This window comes from Zalophus californianus, chromosome 15 (assembly GCF_009762305.2).
Source record: "Zalophus californianus isolate mZalCal1 chromosome 15, mZalCal1.pri.v2, whole genome shotgun sequence".
Classification (NCBI taxonomy): Eukaryota; Metazoa; Chordata; class Mammalia; order Carnivora; family Otariidae; genus Zalophus; species Zalophus californianus.
In genome coordinates, this window is record NC_045609.1 from 88,146,063 (window position 1) to 88,165,295 (window position 19,233).

The following is a 19,233-nucleotide window of genomic DNA, read 5'->3' on the forward strand; positions in this document are numbered from 1 at the left end:
GAGGCGAGGGCGGAGCCAGGCTCTGAGCCCTTCCCGCTGGACCCTGGCACCCACAGCCCAGAGCAGACCGCTGGAGTGCACGCCCCTGTTGGGGGAAGGGCCTTATCTGTGGGGATAAGTGTGGCTAACGTCTCATCCCAGTGACCGTGATTAGGCCCTGAGGAGTGAACTCTTGTTTTCACAAGAGCATTTTGTTCCTCACTTAAAACTGCTTTCAAACTATCCCCAGTGCTGGTCTCTCACTTGGTTTCTCTTTTTGCTCTGCAGGCATTAGGAAGCTTTTATTTTCTTCATGAATCCTTAAAAAACATCTACCAGTTTGACTTTAAAGGTAAGACTTTTCTGGGCTCCCCCGCCCGGCGTCCCTGTGAGAAGGTCGCAGCCACTAACCAGGGGCCTCCCATGCAAACCTGGTGCTCAAGGCCCTCTGGATTCCAGGGACATTCTTGCCCGGGACCCCGCCCGCCCGGGATGCCGCCCCCGGACCCCGCCCCGGACCCCGCCCCGGACCCTGCCCCCCTAATCCCCTCCCCTCCCCTCCTGCTCCCAGGGCGGGGCTGGCAGGGCACCCTGTCTCTCCTCCAGTGCAGTGCAGGGGCCTGGGGAAGGGCCTTGTATCTGTATCAAATGGGAGAAAATGAAGACCAGCGCGGGAGGGGGTCTTTAAAATGAGCCAACATTAGCGGTGGAGTGAAAAATGCCCCCCGTCCTGGGCCGGCGCATGTGCTGTGTGGAGGAGGTTTGTCCTGAGCTCCTGGACATGCCGCCTTTATGTCTGTGTCTCCGCACACGTGAGCCTGGGGCCCAGACCCCCCGGCCCCCGCGTGCACCTGCGACACCTTCTCTTCACTCCACACGAGTCCCCTGACTCCACGTCGGCTCCTGAGCCAGATCACATTAATTTGAGATGTCACTGAAGTTGTAATAACTGTGGAGAGCAACTAATTATGTCAGGTTGTTCAGATTCATTATCTTTGCTCACTTAGGAGACAGATCACCTCTTCTGAAATGCTGAAGCAGAGTCTTCCCTAAGTGGCTTGAGTAGCGATTTCATCGATGTTAGGAACAGGGTTCCAGCCAGCAGGATGATTTTTCATTGGCCATGTTGCCTGAGGATTCTTTGCACAGTTTTAAATGCAAGCATGTGGCTTTCCCACCGAGGAACGTGCTGGGAGTAGCCTTGCAAACCTGGCGAGAGACAGGCCAGAGGCCACTGTCCCTGCAATGTTAACAGACCCTGGACACCCCTGGGCCGTGTTCTCCAGCAGCAGGGCTGTGGGTGAGAGGGAGCAGAGCAGAGGGTAGGTGCTCAGACCCCGCGCGCTCCAGGTGGGGCTGGAAGCAGAATGGTGTGACGCCTCTCATGAGCCTGTTCTTCGAGGGTAGGCACAGAGCTGGTCTACTGAACTTTCCCCTTCCTTTGAGTCACTATTTCCATACACATTTTACCGCTAACTCAGATCAGTCATGATGTACCCTGCTAGCCCGGGGTTTCTTTGAAACTGTACATGAGATGTACCTTTGCCTCCAGCACACCTTCCAAGGGGCCCCCATGTTGTCAGTGATGAGAGTGGAGACGGTGGTGGTGATCGCGCCCTGAGCGCCTCTGTGGCAGGAGTATGTGCTGCTTCTGGGGGCGCGCCAGTGGCTGGACGTGACATCAGTGCCCACAGCGCAGGTGCAGGGCTCAGGCACGGCGGGTCTCGGGAGCAGGAATGCCCACCCCTGCTCTTCACGCCTCCTTCTTACACTTCGACTTAAGTTATAGCAGAAACAGTCTCAAATTTGTGAAAAGCTTGAATAAACTTTTTAAGAATAGGCTGAATTTAGTACGTAGTTAGAAATTTGAGGACTCCCAGAAGGTGTGGACGAAAAGTGGTGAAAGGGACATGCGTTTCTGGTCTGACACCTGAAGAGCGTGGATGGTGCGGAGCAAACGGAGCAGGGCGAGTCTCTCAGATCAAAGGAGTGAGGCCACAGGGCTGGTGCTGCCCCCAGCCTGGAGGGACAGGCAGGCAGACCCTGAGAGCCACAGCTTCCGGGAGCTGGTGCAGGTGGGAGCCGCTGGGAGGGGCGTGCAAAGCTAGAGGCTTGAGAGAGCTGCCCCCCCTCCGCACTTTGTTGAGCTTTGACTGTAGGAGCCCCACCATATTGTTACGGTGAAGATCAGAGAAAAACCCCCTCGTGCTTCTGGCAGGCGGAGGGGGAAAGAGCTGTTTTGAAGTTGTCCAGAGTCCTTCGTTCCTCCCGAAAGGCATGCCCGCATGTCACCAGAGCTGCCCAGCAGGCCTCGGGCAGGCAGGTGGGCAGCATCAGCCTCCGCTGGCCTCGCTGTCGTGCTTGAGGGGCCGTGGTGCTGAGAGCATGTGAGAAGGTTGCAGCCTGGGCTCATGCTGGCCAAAGGACCGAGGCAGGGCCACTCACCGGACTGTACAACAGTGTCCCTCCCCCCAGCCGCAGTGCCCATCATTGCACCAGATGTCATGGCAGAGAGTCTCCAAGCTCACCCTCTGTTTAAGGAGGAGTCTCACAAGAGTGCAAAGACTGCAGAGGAGACAGGAACAGGACATGGGAGGAAAAGTTAGCCTCTGAGTCCCCACAGGAAACACCGCTGGTATAGACCAGGTGCTTAGATCTACATTAAGAAAGAAAGAGTGTTAACAGAAGGAGTAAACGAAGGTAAAATATTTCATTTCCTGTTATTCTTAATCTGACAGATAACTTTTGTTCATAGTGTCCAGAGCAACAACACGGTGGGTGCCTGTAGCTTATGGGTAAGTGAGATGAGTAACAGCGACGTCAGGAGGAATGGGAGAGAGGAGCTTGGGGACTCTGTCGCAGGGAACCTGCACTTCTGTGGAGGAATACAGTGCTTGCTACGTGAGAGTGGACTTGGATCGGTGGTCAATGTGTATTGCAAACTATGGCAACCGCTACAGATTTTTAAAATGATACACAATTGACATGCTAATAATAGAGGAGAGAGAATGGAATCATATAAAATGCTCAGTTAAACCAGAGAAGTCTACAGAAAAAGAGGGAAAGACAAAAAAGACAGAAAACAAAGGCAACAGATGGAGGCGGTACTGATATGGAGCATCTTACTCCAACTCTATCACGGTTCACTTTAGATGTCAGTGGTACAAATACACCAGTTACAAGACAAACGGTCAGAGTGGTTAAAAAAATAAGACCCAACTCTGTGTTGTCTGCTAGAAACCCACTTAAAATACATAGACACATAAAGATTAAAGGTCAAGGGATGGAGAGAGATAGACCATGCTAACACTAGTCAGAAGAACACCAGAGTAGCAATGATAATTTCAGACACAGCAGACTTCAGAGCAAGGAGAGTTACTAGGAATAAAGAAGGCTATTTATTACATAACAGTAAAGGGGTCAGTTCTCTAAGAAGACATAATAGTTCTTAACGTGTATGCACCTAACAACAGAGCATCACAACACACAAGGGAAAAACTGAGAGAGCTTCCAGGAGAAATGGATGAATCCACTGTCACAGGTGGAGACTTCAGTGCCCCTCTATCAGAGATGGACAGATCCAGCAGGCAGAGAATTGGTAAGGACATAGTTCAACTCAGAAGCACCATCAGTCAATGGGACCTAATTGACATTTATAGAATATTCTCTCCAACAGGAGCAGAACACACATTCTTCTCAAGTTCACATGGAGCATTTACCATGGTAGACCACATTCTGGGCCATAAAATACTCAACAAATTTAAAAGAACAGACATCATACAAAGTATACTCTTGGACCACAATGGAATTTAACTAGGAATCAGTAACAGAAAGATAGCTAGAAAATCCCAAAATACTTGTGTCAAAGTTCAGAAATAACAGAAGTAAAACCAATGAATCACCGAAGTAATAATTAGTAAAAGTTTGTTGTGCACACATCAACAAGACTGTTTGCAAACCCAAGCATTCCAACCAAAACATGGAGTGGGGCTCTGGGGTATATTGTTATAAAACAGCTCATGTGGTGTGGACGCAGTGATTTTATTCTCCGCAGTGATTGGTTATGATATTAGAATTCTCTTAAATGATGGGAGTGGTTAGTGGTTACCTCATATCAACCTTGGGAAACAGATTTTTAGAGGCATAAGCAAGGAATGACTCAGTTTAAGTTAGTCTTGCAAAATAAGCTAATTTCACCTTTGTATGACTAAACTGGCTTTGTCTGCTCAGGGAACTTTAAAGGCTGGTCTCTCTTTGTTTTTTACTTTAACACTTGGGTATGAAACAATACACTTCTAAATAACACATGAGTCAAAGAATAAGTCTTGAGAAATTTTAAAAATATTTTGAACTAAATGAAAGTGAAATACAGCTTATCAAAATTTGTGGGTTGTAGTGAAAGCAGTGCATTTGTAGCATCAAATGTATGTATTAGAAAAAAAGGTTAAGATTTAAAATCAATAATCTAAGGTTCTGCCTTAGGAAGCTAGAAGAAGAGCAAAATAAATCCAAATCATAAGAAAATAAATAATAAAAATTAGAGCATAAATCAATGAAATTGAAAACAGGAACTCAATAGAGAAAATTAACAAAACCCAAAGCTGATTCTTTGAAAAGATCAATAAAATTGATATACCTCTAGTCAGGCTAACCAGGGAAAAAAGAAAACACAAATTACTAATAGTAGAGATGAGAGAGGGGTCATCACTACTGACGCTATAGACATTGAAAGGATAATAAAGTTATACTGTGAACAGGTCTGTGCCTATAAATTTGATGATTTAGATGAGCCAATTCCTTGAAAAATACAATTGACCAAAACTCATACATGGAGGACTAGATAATCTGAATAGGCCTTTTGTCTATTAAGGAAATTGAATCAATAATTAATAAATTTCTAAAAAATAAAGCACCAGGCCTGATGGTTTCACTATGAATTATACCAAACATTAAAGGAAGAAATTAGACCAATTCTCTATAATCTCTTTCAGAAAATAGAAGCAGAGAGAAAACATTCTGACTCCTTCTGTGAGGCCAAAATTACCTTATACCAAAACCAAAGAAAGAGATTACAGAAAAAGAAAACCATAGGCCAGTAGCTCTCATGAACATAAAATACAAAAATCCTCAACATAATATTAGCACTTGAATTCAATAGCGTGTGAGAAGAATCACACACCATGACAAATTGAGATTTATTCCAGGTATGCAAGACTGGTTCTACATTTGAAAGTCAATTAATCTAATACATCATATCAACAAGCTAAAGAAGAAAGCCGCATGATCATGTCAGTGGATGCAGAACAAGTATTTGACTAAGTCTGACACCTATTCATAATAAGTCCCAGCAAGCTTGGAATAGAAAACTACTTCAACTTGGTAAAGAACAGCTAGAGAAACCTACATGCCACATCACACATCATAGTGAGAAACTAGATGCTTCTGGTCTGAAGTAAGGATGTCCACTGTCACCATTTCCCTTCAACATTGCACCAGAAATCTTGGCTGTGCGTTAAGACAAGAAGAGGAAATAAAGAGTGGCAAAGAATAAAACTCTCTTAGTTCTCAGATAACATGATTATATAGAAGATCTGAAAGAATCATCAACAACAAAAACTGGTACAAATAAGCAAGGTTGCAGGATACAAAGCTAATATACAAAAGTCAGTGGCTTTTATATACCAACAATGAATAGGTGCAATTTGAAGTTAAAAACAAAATACCATTTACATTAGCAGACACACAAAGGAAATATTTAGAAATAAATCAAGCAAAATATGTACAAGATTAATATGAGGAAAACTAAAAACTTTGCTGAAAAGAAATCAAAGAGGATCTAAGTAAATGGAGCAATATATCCCATGTTCATGGACAGGAAAACTCAACATTTTCAATATACTGGTTCTTTCCAGCTTGATCCATTGATTCAGTATAATCTTAATCGAAATTCCGGCAAGTTACTTTGTAGATATCAACAAATTGATTCCAAAGTTTACATGGAGAGACAAAAGACCCAGAATAGTCAACCCAATATTGAAAGAGAAGAACAACATTGTAGTACTGACACTGCCCGACTTCAAGACTCACTATAAAAGCTACAGTAATTAAGACAGTATGGTGTTGGTGAAAAAAATAGACAAAAAGATCAACGGCACAGAGTACAGCCCAGAAATAGACCCCCATAAATACAGTCGACTGACGTTTGACAAAGCAAACGCAACACAATGGAGCAAAGTTGGTCTCTTTTACAGATGGTGCTGGAACAACTGGACGTCTATTGCAAAGTAATCTAGAGCCAGACCTCACACTTTCACAAAAGTTAACTGAAAGCAAATCATAGACCTAAGTATAAGGCATGAAAGTATAAAATGCCTGGAAGGTAATGCAGAAACGGTACGTGAGTTTGGGTTTGGTGATGACTTTTATTTTATTTTATTATTTTATTTATTTTATTTTATGATTTCATTTATTTGACAGTGAGGGACACAGCGAGAGAGGGAACACAAGCAGGGGGAGTGGGAGAGGGAGAAGCAGGCTTCCCGCTGAGCAGGGAGCCCGACGCGGGGCTCGATCCCAGGACCCTGGGACCATGACCTGAGCCGAAGGCAGACGCTTAACGACTGAGCCACCCAGGCATCCCGGTGATGACTTCTTAAATACAGCACCACAGTCCATGAGGAAAATTGATGTGCTGGACTTTGTTAAAGTTAAAAATCTCTGCACAAAACACTGTGAAGAGAATGGAAAGACAAGCCATGGACTGGGAGAAAATATTTGCAAGAGACATCTGATAATCCAAAATATGCAAAGAACTCTTAAAACTCAACAATAAGAAAACAATCCAATTAAAAAATTTCAACAGACATCTCACTCAAGAAGAGGTACGGATGGCAAATCAAACTGTGAAAATAGGCTCCACATCGTGTGTTAGGAGACACCACCACGTACCTGTTGGAATGGCCACCATCCAGAGCGCTGACAGTCCCAGACGCCGGGAGGATGAGGAACAGCAGGAGCTCCCACCCGCAGCTGCTGGGGGTGCAGCATGGTGTGGTCACTTTGGACAGCGTGGCAGTTTCTTACAGACTAAACGTAGGCTTACAGCACAGTCCAGCAATCCTGCTGCTTGGCATGTTACCCGAAGGAGTTGCGAACTTAGGTCCACCCAGAAACCTACAGAAATATTTATAATATCTTTATTCATAATTGCCAAAAACTGGAAGGAACCAGAATGTGTCCTTTATAGGTGAATGGATAAGTAAACTGTGGTCCATCCACACAGTGGGATATTATAGAGCAATAAAATGAAATGAGTCATCCAGCCACAGAAGGACAGAAGAACCTTAATTCAGTATTTCTGAGTGAAAGAAGCTGGTGGGAAAAGGCAGCAAGAGGACAGTTAGGGAAGGCGGGAGACAGAGGGTGTAAGTGGTCTGCGTTACAGGGGCTGGGGAGGGCGGGGGAGTGGGTGGCGCCCCGAGGACACGGTGCAGTTGTCAGAGCCCCAGGAATGCGCAGCGCACAGGCGGCCCTGACCTCCGTACGGACCTCAGCGCGTCACGGCGTAGGCACACGTGACGTGTCAGCGCAGGACAGACTGTTGGGGAGGGCAGGGCGCTTCCCATTCAGTGTTCTTGCTCCTGACACTGCTCTGAGAAACCAAGTGTGTTCTTCAGCAAAGCACGAAGGCCTCCTTTTGCTCCAACTCCCCCAGCCTCTTCCCCTTTCTTATGGCAACGAGGGTTTTCCTCTGAAGCAGAATTGTCTCCCTGCGACAGTCTCTTCTCCCCTTCTCCATTGACATGCTGCAGACCACGTGGCTCGTGGAGGACCGTGGGCATCTGTCCTGGGGGCGTCCACCCCCTGCAGCGCAGGAACAGGTGCCCCCGGTGGCCCAGTGTCGTGACTCAGGCTTGGCTCCAGGTGCTGACCGCTGGAGGGACAGCTGGGCCTTTGCTGGGCCTCGGTGGCAAGGAGGCAGCTCGAGAAGGCCCTGGGAGGGACGGGAGGAGGGTGAGGCACATCAGGGAGCCCACACTGCGGGCCGAGGCCACGAGAAAACCCTCCCATTGTGGGTGGGGCGCCCAGGCCCACCATCCCGGGAGTGGTTAGCTCCCCCGCAGAGCCCCCCGTGCCGGGGCAGGTGGCCTGCAGCCTTCTCAGATGGGCGCTTACACTGCCCCCTGGTGCGGTATTTGATAAATGCTGTCCGTCCACGGACACGGATGCGTAGCTCCAGGAAGTGCCTCCCACAATGCACACACTTCTGCACCATTTCCAGTGGCGGTGGGTGTCAGGAATGGGACGTGGTGGGCCACGTGGGGGTCACTTGTTCATTGACACAAGCCGTGCCCACCTGCCTCCTGGCACCAGCCTCCTGTCTGATGGGGTTTGTCCTGTGTCCCCCCACAGGCCTCGGAGGCCGTGGTGATTGGTGAGAGGGGACAGAACCACATGCACCAGTCGTCTCGGTGATCGTGCCCGTGTTTGGGAGCGAGGCCAGAGGGACAGTGGGCACAGTGAGCATGTGCAGCTCGGCATTTGGGGGATGGCTCCACGTCACTGCTCTGTCCTCACTCCCCTCCATCCCCAAACGCCCCATCCTGCCTCCTGCTGGTGGGGCAGATTGTCAGAGTCCTTGCCCACCAGTGTTTGGCTTTGACCCGGGGTTCACTCTCCCCCCAAGCCCGCAGGGCCCAGAGCTTTGTCCCCAGACACTGCCCATGTATCTCATTCATGGGGCCCATGGTGCTCCAGGAGCTGCAGGTGTGAGCTGTGGTGGAACAGGGAGCGTGACCCCCACAGAAACAGACAGCACACTTCATCCCTTGTCCCCTGGCAGTCTCCTAACAGCCGGGAGCTTCGCCTCGTCCCAAGTGTTCCCGGCCCAGGAGCAGCCGTCTGGGCCCGCTGCTGCCCGAGCTTCCTGCGTGGCATCTTGGGGCCACTCGTGAGACCCCACCATGGGCGTGGAGCGATGGAAAGAAGCAGGCCTGGGCCTGGATGTGAAAGGTCTAGACCAAGCCCTGTCCGCGGGGCCGTTGGTCCAGGCGTAGGGTCCCGGGAGCGGTCTACGCCGTACTCCGTGTCTTAGCCTCACAGAAAAACTGCTCTTCCTTGGACATGAGTGATGTCGGCTGCATGTGAGGAGGAAATCGATGTTATTAAGTAAATTCGTATTAAGGTATGAGTGAATGGTTATTCTGCGGCCGTCCTAAATATATTCACGGTTTTAACAGAGGACGCCAATTAGCCCTTGTAAATCTGCAGGCTGGAAGCTCTTAGGGGATAATGAAGTGGAGTGTCGGGCTCCAGGTCGTGGGGTGGGAATTTACGAGCCACTGGCATCCCCCAGAGCAGCAGGTCCTCCCCCCCCGCGGCCCCCGTGCTCCCTGCGGGCCACACTGCTTGGGTGGGGTGCCACCGTGGGGTCATTCATGTCACCCTTATGCTCTTTTCCAGCCAAGAAGTATAAAAAAGTCACCGGCAAAGAGATCTACTCGGACACGCTGGAGAGCACACCCATGCTGGAGAAGGAGAAGTTTCCGCAGGACTACTTCCCCGAGGTGCGTCCCGGCCGCCGGCCCCCCCGGCACACTTACCCCTCAGAGCACGCGCCTTGGGAGTGAGGAAAAACATAGGAGCTGAAGGCCTCGTGTTCCAAGGGAGGAGGTCCCGTCCTGGCTGCCAGCGTGCTGCAGTAGGCGGTCTTTCTGGGGGGTTCTCAGGCCCACGTGGGTCCATCTGGGTGGTGTTTGGTGGGGGCTGAGAACCTGCATCGTCTGTCGTTACACAAATCACATTTTCTAACATCATTTCCAGGCAGAGTAACCCTCCCCACGAGAGGTAGGAAGATAATCGTCAGTTCGTTGTGAGGCCTGGAGAGGCCAGGGGCCCCCCAGCAAGTGTTAGACTGGAGCAGGTGGATCTGGCCAGCGATGCTGGGGTGCGCGGGGGTATCTTCCCTGGGAAGGCTGGGCGGGCCCTCTGGCATCTCACAGATGAAGCCTCAGGGGTGCAGCCAGCCAGAGGCACAGCCGAAAACCAGAGCTGAGGGTGCCCCCTCCCCGTGTCTGGGGGTGCCTGCACCACGGAGCTCAGAAGCTCAGGGACAGCAGGGGCTCCTTAACCACCCACCGCTCAGTTAACCAGGATGTGCTGATCTATTTCCAGTGGGTTTTGGTGCCTTTTTGTGTGGTTTTATTATTTGTATGCAGTCATTACACTGCACAGATAATCTTAGATTCAGGTGTTCTAGTAAACACGCCCGCCAGCATTTTGGAGCCTGCTAGTCCTGTCTGATTCACGCGTTGACCCAGAGTCGCTCACTATGCCCTTCCGTCATCTGTGAAGTCACGATGGAGGGTGCGTCTGTGATTGAAGCATTGGGATGGTGTGCCTCACACTCCCGTGAGGCCCACCTCCCCGCCACGGCGGAGGCTGGCTCAGCGCAAGAAGGATTGCCCCACCAGGTGCCCCCTGCCCGAGGACTGCCCACTGTCCGTGGAGACGCCCACCAGCACGTGGAGCTGATTTTCAGCAAGGCCACGAGTATATTAACTTGTTTATGACCCAAGCCCGGGGTGAAGGAATTGTGGCAGCCACCATGAAGGATGGATGCAGCTTCCTCCTCGCTTGTCCCTGAGCCAAGGACGCAGTGTCAGGGGGCCGGCCTCTGTCCTGGCTGCCCCAGCCCCTGCTGTGCCCTGCTGCTCTTGACATTGCAGCATGGCCGGAAAGCTCTGGAAGCAGCAGAGTGAATCCTGCCAGTCCTCCCTGAACATCCGTCCAGGACTGCTGTCCCCTTGGAGATGCCGAGGGCCACAGAGTCAGCTTCAGAGCCGAGCGGGGCCACTGAGAGTGACCACGGGCCCTAGTGGGGACGGCGGGCTGGAGAAAGCACTCCACAGCAGGGGGAGAGCAAGCTCTAACAGGTACTCAGGAAGGTTTGGGAGCAGGTACCCCTGCGTCTTCTCTGAGGGGTGTCCCGCGGCACCCGGTGGCTGAGAAGCCCCCAGGCTCCTCTCAGCTGCCTCTCCCGCTCTGTTTCGTCAGCCCGAGTGATTGCGCCAGAGACCCCGGGTCGCCTGGCTCCTCCGTCCTCAGCCCAGGAGGGCACTCACCTGCGCCTGGTGGCTGGCTGGGGCGTGCCCCAGAGGGGCGGACACGAGGGGCCATGCACCTGAGGGAGAGGCAGGACTCTGGAGGGCCCACGGGCGTGAGGACACGAGTGCGGGGTGGGGGCATGTCTGAGGCCGCAGCAGTGCCACAACCCAGCAGTGCCGTCTGTTGGCAACATCCAGCCGCCCGAAGGCTGTGAACTGGCGCTTGCTGAAGAGCGAGTGGCTCACGGTGCCCAGCCTCCACGCAGAAGAGCTGAGCAGCTCTGCGTGCTCGGGGGGAGCTCCATGCAGCGGGGGCCTGGGTGTCTGCTGCACGGCCCACACTCACTCCCTGAGGGCAGGACGCGCGCTGATCACTCCATCTGTGATGGAGCTTGTGTGTGGTGCTCACCGCCCAGGTCCCTCTTCCTCCCACCACGGGTCCTCTCGTCTTCGCCCTTGGAGCCCAGGTCACTGGAGGCCCCCGGAATCGGTCGGCCATGAGCTGTGATGCTCGCAGAGAAGAGACCTACGTGGCAGGTGCCGCGTCCCTCCGGCACCAGAAGAAGGAGAGAGCAAAGCAGTGCCCCACGCAGGATATGCCCCAAGAGGAGTCAGACGCCTGCTGAGCCCCCAAAGCTCAGTCTGTCCCTGCAGGACAGCAGGCCTCCTTCTGAGGGGCTCCCTGCCCCCCAGCCCTCAGGCTGTCTTCTGCGCCCGGCGTCTGCAAACTGGCTCCCTAGACCGCGGCACGTGTGGGGCCCTGTGGCCTGGCCCAGGATCCTGACCCTTCCCTCTGCTGGCCCAGGCCGTGTGCGTGAGGCGGCTTGGGGTCAGCGTTGCGGGGGTCAGACGAAGTCTAGGGCTCCAGCTATGGTGTTCCACATCCTGCACACCGCCCAGGGGGCACACGCCCCCAGGGGCCTCAGTGTCTGTGAGGTGCTGGTGGCTCCGAGGGGGTGGCTGACAGCCAGTGGCTGCCTCTCCCCCGTGGGAGCAGTGCGGGGGGTCCTGGGTGACCACGGTCCCATCCACAGGCAAGGGAAAGGTTTTCTGAAAGGAAAGGAAAGACAGATCCCAGTCTGTCTACCGGAGAGCAGTGTGTTTTGCTGGGACTCGGGTGACCCCCAGAGCAGCAGCACTGGCCTTCCTGGGGCCGCCGTCCTTACTCAGTTTGACATGATATTGTCGCGTTAGAAGTTGTGTCTGGTCCGTGGGGTCTGTCGACATGTGGATGTGGCAGAAGTGAGCGTGGCTTAATGAACAGAAGGAAAAGCTTATTTAACAAAAATCCTGATGCTTCGAGCATCCCATCGGTAATGTTTTTCAGGTGTGCAGAGGTCTGTGTGTTCCCTGAGTCCGCGGCCGGGTAGGGCCCCGGGGGTGCCACGTGGGCAGAGCTGTCGGGCACGTGCCCGCCTGGCGCCGGCCCTGCTCTTGGGCCTCTGAGCCAATCCTTTAGCTTTATTTGAACACGTTTTGGGGGAGGGAATTAGTCTAAGCCCGATTTCTCTTCTTTTATTACCCTCACTTAAGGATAATCTAAATGTAATTACCATGATGGAGGCATAATGCAATTCCAAATAATTACAACTCACTGCATATAAAACTAACAAAACTTTCTCTGCTGATTTATGGGTGCTTTTGGCTCGGCATGAATTTCAAATGCTGCCTCTGGGAGCAGCACTCCAGATAATGTGAGACCATTTTTAAAAAGCAGATTTGTGTAGTCGATCAGGGCCAAGGCATTTTTTTCCTCTTGCCCGTAGTGAGAAATTGGTTGTTACCATAGATCACAGGGACTGCTCCAAGCTCTTATGAAAGATGGATTAATTTCACTAATGCTCCAAAGCGGGCCTTTCACGGGCAAGGCTGCGTGTGGATAACCTCCCCACAGCCTCCCTTTTCTCCGTGCTGATTTATGCTGTCCTTTAGTGGATGAACCATCCTGCATTCACCATCCATCTGCTGGCTAAAGGAATCCTATTAACAGGGGGTCTGAGCGGGGACTTAATATTGCAAGGTGAGCGATGTGGCACAGCCCCCCCCCCCCCCGAGCCCAGTGTGACGTGGTTTCATTCCCTGGCGATAGCCTCTCTGCAAGCAGGGCGGGCACCTGGCCACTGCTGCCCGTACATGGTCACCCGCAGGGAGGTTTCGGAAGGTGCCTGGTGATCAGAAAGTTTCTGCACGTGGATGGAATGAAACAGATTAGGCGACATTCAAGGGAACCCCCAGCCTGTGACGGAGGCACCGGTTCCGATCTCCATCCCTCCTGGGTGCAGGACAGCTGTGGGCGTGTGGGCGTGTGCATGCGTGTGCGTTTCCACTAGGATGTCATGCAGGGAAGCCTCACTGGGCAGGCACTTGCCCTTCTGATGATTGGGGTGTGTTCCTGGCCCTGCCCTGCCCCAGCGTGGCCCAGGTGAGCGTCCCTGGGTCAGGGCTCAGCCACAGTAGGGAAGGGACAGTCCCCACAAGGGGCTGAGGGAAATTCCAGTTCTAGTTCCTTCTGCAAGGAGCCGGTGGTCTCGGGCAGGTGACCGTGTTCAGCCCTGGTGCTGCACCCTGAATCTGGCGTGCTTGTCATGACCACCTGCCCAGCCCTCGGGTAGAGGATGGGGGGCACACCAGAGGTGAGGAAGGAGGTTTCCGGAAGGACCCCCAGTGCAGCCCAGTGGCGCCCAAGGACACGTGGTCCCCTGTGGAGCCCAGGCTCCCACATGTCAGGATGTCCCAGGCTCTAGCCCCACTTTTTCACCCTGGGAATTAACTTGGAAGTGCAGCCTAAACACGTTTGTAATTATAATGATGAACTTCAAAAGTAACGTATTTTCTACAGATGTTTAGTTAAAATACTTGATTGTAATAATGTTATACTGTTAAGCTTTTTTGAGATTTATTTGCAATGTAGTTAAAAATCTTAAATCGTTAGAATCCTAAAATTACAGTTATTACAAGTCTATATTATATAAAAAAGTAACACATTATCTCATGTTTTCTGTATGTATTCTATTAATAATGTTAAAAATGCCCCATTACTGTGGACAGTTTCAATGTCTAAAGAAAGATACATGCACAGTTATTGAAGGTACGTGTGCAGTGTCCATTTGCAGAGAGACCTTACTTAACACATAATTGACAATCGAGAACAATCATTAATTTTTGGTTAATTATATTAAATTCACAAATGCCTTCCAATTTTAATGGACGTAAGATCCGAGGTGGTCGGGTTAAATTCAGCTTGGGTCTCGGCAGCATGGCTTGGCACTGGGCTGGGGTGTGGGGTCTCCCGTCGAGCATCTGTCCCGGCCACGCTGCTCTTGTGGAAGCGGGGTGGGCGCCCCCGTCCTCTCCGCGCACACGCGCCCCGGGTCCTGTGGGTGCGTGGGGAGAGCAGAGCGTCAGCGACTGTGTGTGAAACAAGAGAAAACCCAGGTCAGGGCCAGTGGGCGTTTGGCTCAGCCTGGTGAGCTTGGCGGCAGCGGCGGCAGGGGGCAGGTGCGTGGTGGACACTTGGTAGCGGGAGACTCCAGAGCTGCGACGTTTGCACCTGGTGGTAACCTCGAAGACAGCACCTCCCCCGGCAGGGTGTCACCATAGCAACCAAGCCGAACATCTTGTGAAGCTGGTCACAAGGGAAACAACGGGGTGGGGGGGGGTCAAGCAGGGGTTTTAGCTGCTGAATTATTCGCATTAAGTGTCTAGAGCCCCTGTGATTCTGGACTCTGTCAGCGCTCCACCCTGGATCCACATGGTTACCACGGGCACTGTGAGCCCAGGCCCCTGAGGACACGTGTGTCACCGCGGCCTTCCTCCCGTCCTCCATCCCCTGAGCTGCTCCTGCCGGCACGGCAGAGGGACGTGCCCCCGGGGCTCGGGGGATTGCACATGCCCGTCCAGCTTTCTGAAGTGTTTGGAAACTGGGGGTTCAGGGAGGTCTCCCCAGTGCCTCCTGGGGCTCGCAGGGCATGTGAGCAGGAGCCCCACTCCCACTGCCTGGGCTGTGAGCTACCCCGTCCAGCGTGGCTATCGAAATGGAATGAATCCAGACACCACAGACCATCTGCCGTGCTTGATGGCCCTGCTGGGCGTGGCTCGTGTGTGGGGCAGCGTGACACAGTGCGGCACCCACTTCCCTGCTGGCATGAGCACGCTGGACAAGCCGGTCACCTGCGCTGGACGAGGGACATGTCAGCACGGCGGGTCTCTCCCCTGCTAGCGAAGCAGCCTTGGAAAGGGTGTGGGTGTGGCTTCCTGCCCCTCATGTCCCCTTCAACCAGCAAGAGAGGAGTGTGGGAAGTCAGGGACCCTTCTCCCAGCTTCTGGAACACGGGCTGTTCTTAGGGCAAGCGTAGCAGAAATAAATACTGGGTTTCTTTGGTCCGACGCCCTTCTCTGCTGACAGGCTCTCGTCCGCCAGGGGCCAGCGTGCCTCCGCTAGTGGGCAGCTCCAGGCAGGGCCTTGGTGGGCGCGTGCAGGCCACCCTCGGCTCAGCTGGGGCGTCCTCACCCAGAAGGTAGCGCTGACCGTGTCGTTCCCTACCTCTCCCGTGTGCTGAGCGTGAGGCGCCCTGGCGAGCTTCGTGTAGGACGCTTACGAGGCACACGCTTGGGTTGTAAGCGGAAGGCCTTCAGCGGAAGGATGAACGTTGCTTTTCCTGATTGAAAATGCATCTTGGGTGTCTGTCCCCTTCCTCTTTTAAGCTGGCTCATTTGTGCAACCTGTTTTGTTTTTCAGTGCAAATGGTCGAGAAAAGGCTTCGTTCGGACAAGGTGGTGCGTTGCAGACTGGTACGTTTATCGTGGCGACTGTCACCTCACTTCGTAAACTTCGGAACATTTTCCCTGGCTTTTGTGTGGTGTGGCCGCACGTCCAGTCACAAGCTGCCCACCAGTCTTCGGCCCGCTTTGTTTTCGGAGACTCCGTGTGACACAGTCCTGTTGCCTGGGTTCCCAGCTTGGGCACAATGCAGGCCCCACCGCCTCCTCCCGTGGACACAGGCGTCCGAGTGCCGCCCAGGCAGCCCTCTGCAGGCCACGGTCAGCCACAGTGGGCACCGAGCACAGGGCTGGCAGACACTCCCCAAGTCGACCCTCGGGCCTGGCCTGCCTGTGGGCTGGCTCTCCGTCTGGGGCGGCCCTTGCTGCCTCAGTGGAGTCTTCACATGCTCACACCTGCTCTCCTCCCCTGAGCTCCCTGGGACCACGGGGCTTAGGGTCCTAGAGCCACGTGTGTCCCGTCAGTGGCCGTGGGAAGGCCTTCTGTCAGCTGAAAGCACGTCCGGCCAGCGGTGGGGGCACTGAGTGAGTGCCTGCCAGGTGTCCCATCCTGGGCAGGCCCTCAGCCACCCCTGCGGTTGGCACAGTGCCGTCCCTGTGGCCTTCGGGCAGCTCTGCGGGGGCAGCGGGGAGGAGCCGCAGACTCTCCGACAGAATCCAGCCCTTTGCCGGCGCTCACGCCTTGCTGGCCACCACAGCACAACGTGGGCACCAGGGAGGGGTCCTCGGGTGGCCGTGTGGCTGAGAGGATTTGCCTCCACTGCCCCCCTGCCGCCCAGGAGATGGTTGTGAGCTTGGCACACGCATTGCGCAGGGTCCTCGGCCTCGCGTCCTGGCACTGTGACGACGGTGGCATGCTCGTGCCGCACACTGACCTTGTGAGGCGGCACATCCGCGGCGATGCCCAGGAGCTCCCCGGGGGGTGGGAAGGCTGCAGCCGAACTCTGCCCTCGCCTCGCGCGTCCCTGCTGAGCGGGCTCCCTGCCGCGGGGCCTCCCCGAGGGGCTGTGAGCTTGGGGGCTTCTCCCGAGTGGAAGGAACGGCCTCGTGCCCCTCCTCTGGTGTCACGGCCCCACGGGGAGCAGCCGATGGGCTCCGGGAGGCATCGGGCCACACCACCAGCTGCCCGTGACGGGGTCCGGGCCCCAGGGTCTGCTGTGCGCCCCTGCTGCTTCCTGTCTTTCCCCTCCCTCCCTCCCCCTTCTCCCTCGTCCCCCCACCCCTCCCGCCTGCTTCCCTCCTCCTTCCTCTTCCTTGCTCCTGCATGAGGAGAGTTTCTGCGATCAGGTCACATCTCTTTCTTTGGCAGGAAACAGCCCTTGTCAGCTGGCCGGACGTGTTTAAGGACTGACCCCTGCGGTCGCCTGTGTCCCCCTCTGACCGGGCAGGGGTTATGCTCTGGCTGGGCCTGGAGCAGCCGAGGAGGACAGGAGTGGGTGCAGGCGGCGCTGCCCATTGTGCCCCTCGGGCCCTGGCCTCCCATCGCCCCGGGGAGCCGGGCCACGCCGGGTGCCCCGCAGCGCCAACGCTCCGTCACCGTGTCTCCTTCTGTCCCTGCAGTGCCTTTGACTTGGTCAACATCCATCTTTTTCATGACGCTTCCAATCTGGTCGCCTGGGAGACAAGCCCTTCGGTGTACTCGGGGATCCGGCACAAGGCCCTGGGCTACGTGCTCGACAGGTGGGTGTGCTGCACGTGCGGCCCCTCCCGCCCCACCTCCTCCAAGGTCAGGGCTCTCTCTCTCTTAAGCCACTTGTCCACGTCTGTTGTTTTCCTATTGGCTAAAACACAAAATTTGCAAATGTTGCCCCAAATCCCAGCCCCGGTCCCAAGGCTCGAGCAGCCTTTGCTGGACAGACCTGAAGGTGGGGGCCTGACTCCCTCCCATGTTGCGGGGAAGCCAGGCCAGTGTACGGAGACGTCCACTGAAGCGTCAGTGTTTCAGCCGAGGGCGCGGAGACGCCAGTGCGCATGTTCTGCTGGCCACAGGCGAGCCTTCCCATGGCGCTGCTGGGCTCGGGGTCGTGGAACCTGGGAGTGGCCGTGGGCGTGCGAGCTCAGCTCTCCTGGCTCTGTCTCTCTGCAGCCCAGGGCCTGGGGGCAGGGGTCCCGGTGGTCTTGTGCCCCTCCTGCCCAGGCTCCAGCCAGCCTGTCCTCACTCCTCTGCTCCTCGAGCTCCCTCTTGGCTGGTGTTCAGGACCTCCTACTCTGGACCCCACGAGGTCCGCCACCCATCCGTGACCATGCTGTGTGACCTTCTCCAGGGTCAGGGCTGGTGGGCATCTGGGAAAGAAAGGCAGCGCCTCATACCATGATTAACAACAGGGTATGTTTGGTCCTGGACCAGCATCCCTCTTGGTTTGCGGATGAACCTTTGCTTAGTCAGAGCCTCACCGCCCAAGTCCATGGGGCTGTCTGGTTCCACCTGGTCCTCAGATCAAGTCTTTCCCTGCCAGCTTGCATGGCCTGAGGGACATCAGCAACCCACTTGGCCCTGAGAGAGCTATCACTACCGGATGGGGTCTCCCTGTTTCTGCCCAGGCAATCTCAAATTTTCCCCGGGGACCCTACCCCACCCCACCTCTGCCCCTGTGCCAGGGCACGGAGTTGGGCATCTGTGGAAATGTGCCAAGGACTTAGACTCTGACCTTTGACCCCTCCCACCTGCACCCAGCACCGCTCCACCCTGCCCCAAGCTCAGCCCTGGCCCCGGCCTGCATGGGGCCTCATCCACCCCATGCACGATCCTTCTGGATTGCTTACGGGGCTCAGTAGGGACGCGCTCTGGACAGGAAGTTGGCTTTCATCCTTGTGCTGTCTGGTGTGGGACAGTAGCCATCAGTTTACCTTCAGGGCTCCCGCTGCCTCCTGCCAGATCCATGTGGAGGAACCGTGAATGTGAGATGCGGGTCTGGTTGCATCTGTTGCTCCTGCACACTGAGGGCCTTGGACCTCAGCCCAGAACAGGTTCTGTGCAGCTGCTCTTCAGGGGCCTCCCCTGGCCTCCCAGGCCCCGGGCTGAACGGGACTCAGAGGTGGGACTGATGCCTGGGTACTGGAGGGGTGTAGAGGGAGGCCTGAGCCAGCCTGAGGTCTGGGCACGCTGGGTGGGTCCTGGTGCTGCATCCCAGCATGCCGGCCCGTGGCCGCCCGTGGCGGGGCTCCCCCCACTCCTGTTCTCAACCCACGCCCGCTCTGGAGGGCCCCCAACGTGCAGGCCGTCTCAGCGCCACGTCTGTGCAGGTTGAAACCCTCGGGTGGGCACTGGCCTGGCCGTCCAGCTGGAGGGGGCCAGGAAGACAGGGACGTGCGAGGGAGGGCCCTTCTGGGGAGGGCTCACCTCGAGGGGGCCGTGGGCTGGCTCCCCATG

At 54.6% G+C, this 19,233-nt stretch overlaps 1 protein-coding gene across 5 annotated transcripts in view; it reads left to right on the forward strand.

The window, feature by feature from the left end:
- The window catches only part of INPP5A (inositol polyphosphate-5-phosphatase A), a 174,174-nt gene that overhangs the window by 110,335 nt on the left and 44,606 nt on the right, over nucleotides 1-19,233 (forward strand). For all 5 annotated transcript variants that reach the window (XM_027591301.2, XM_027591310.2, XM_027591322.1 and 2 more), the window contains exons 5-8: nucleotides 268-331; nucleotides 9,442-9,545; nucleotides 15,823-15,875; nucleotides 17,424-17,543. In XM_027591301.2, coding sequence (XP_027447102.1) covers nucleotides 268-331; nucleotides 9,442-9,545; nucleotides 15,823-15,875; nucleotides 17,424-17,543 — 341 coding nt within the window. The remainder of the gene's footprint in view (nucleotides 1-267; nucleotides 332-9,441; nucleotides 9,546-15,822; nucleotides 15,876-17,423; nucleotides 17,544-19,233) is intronic.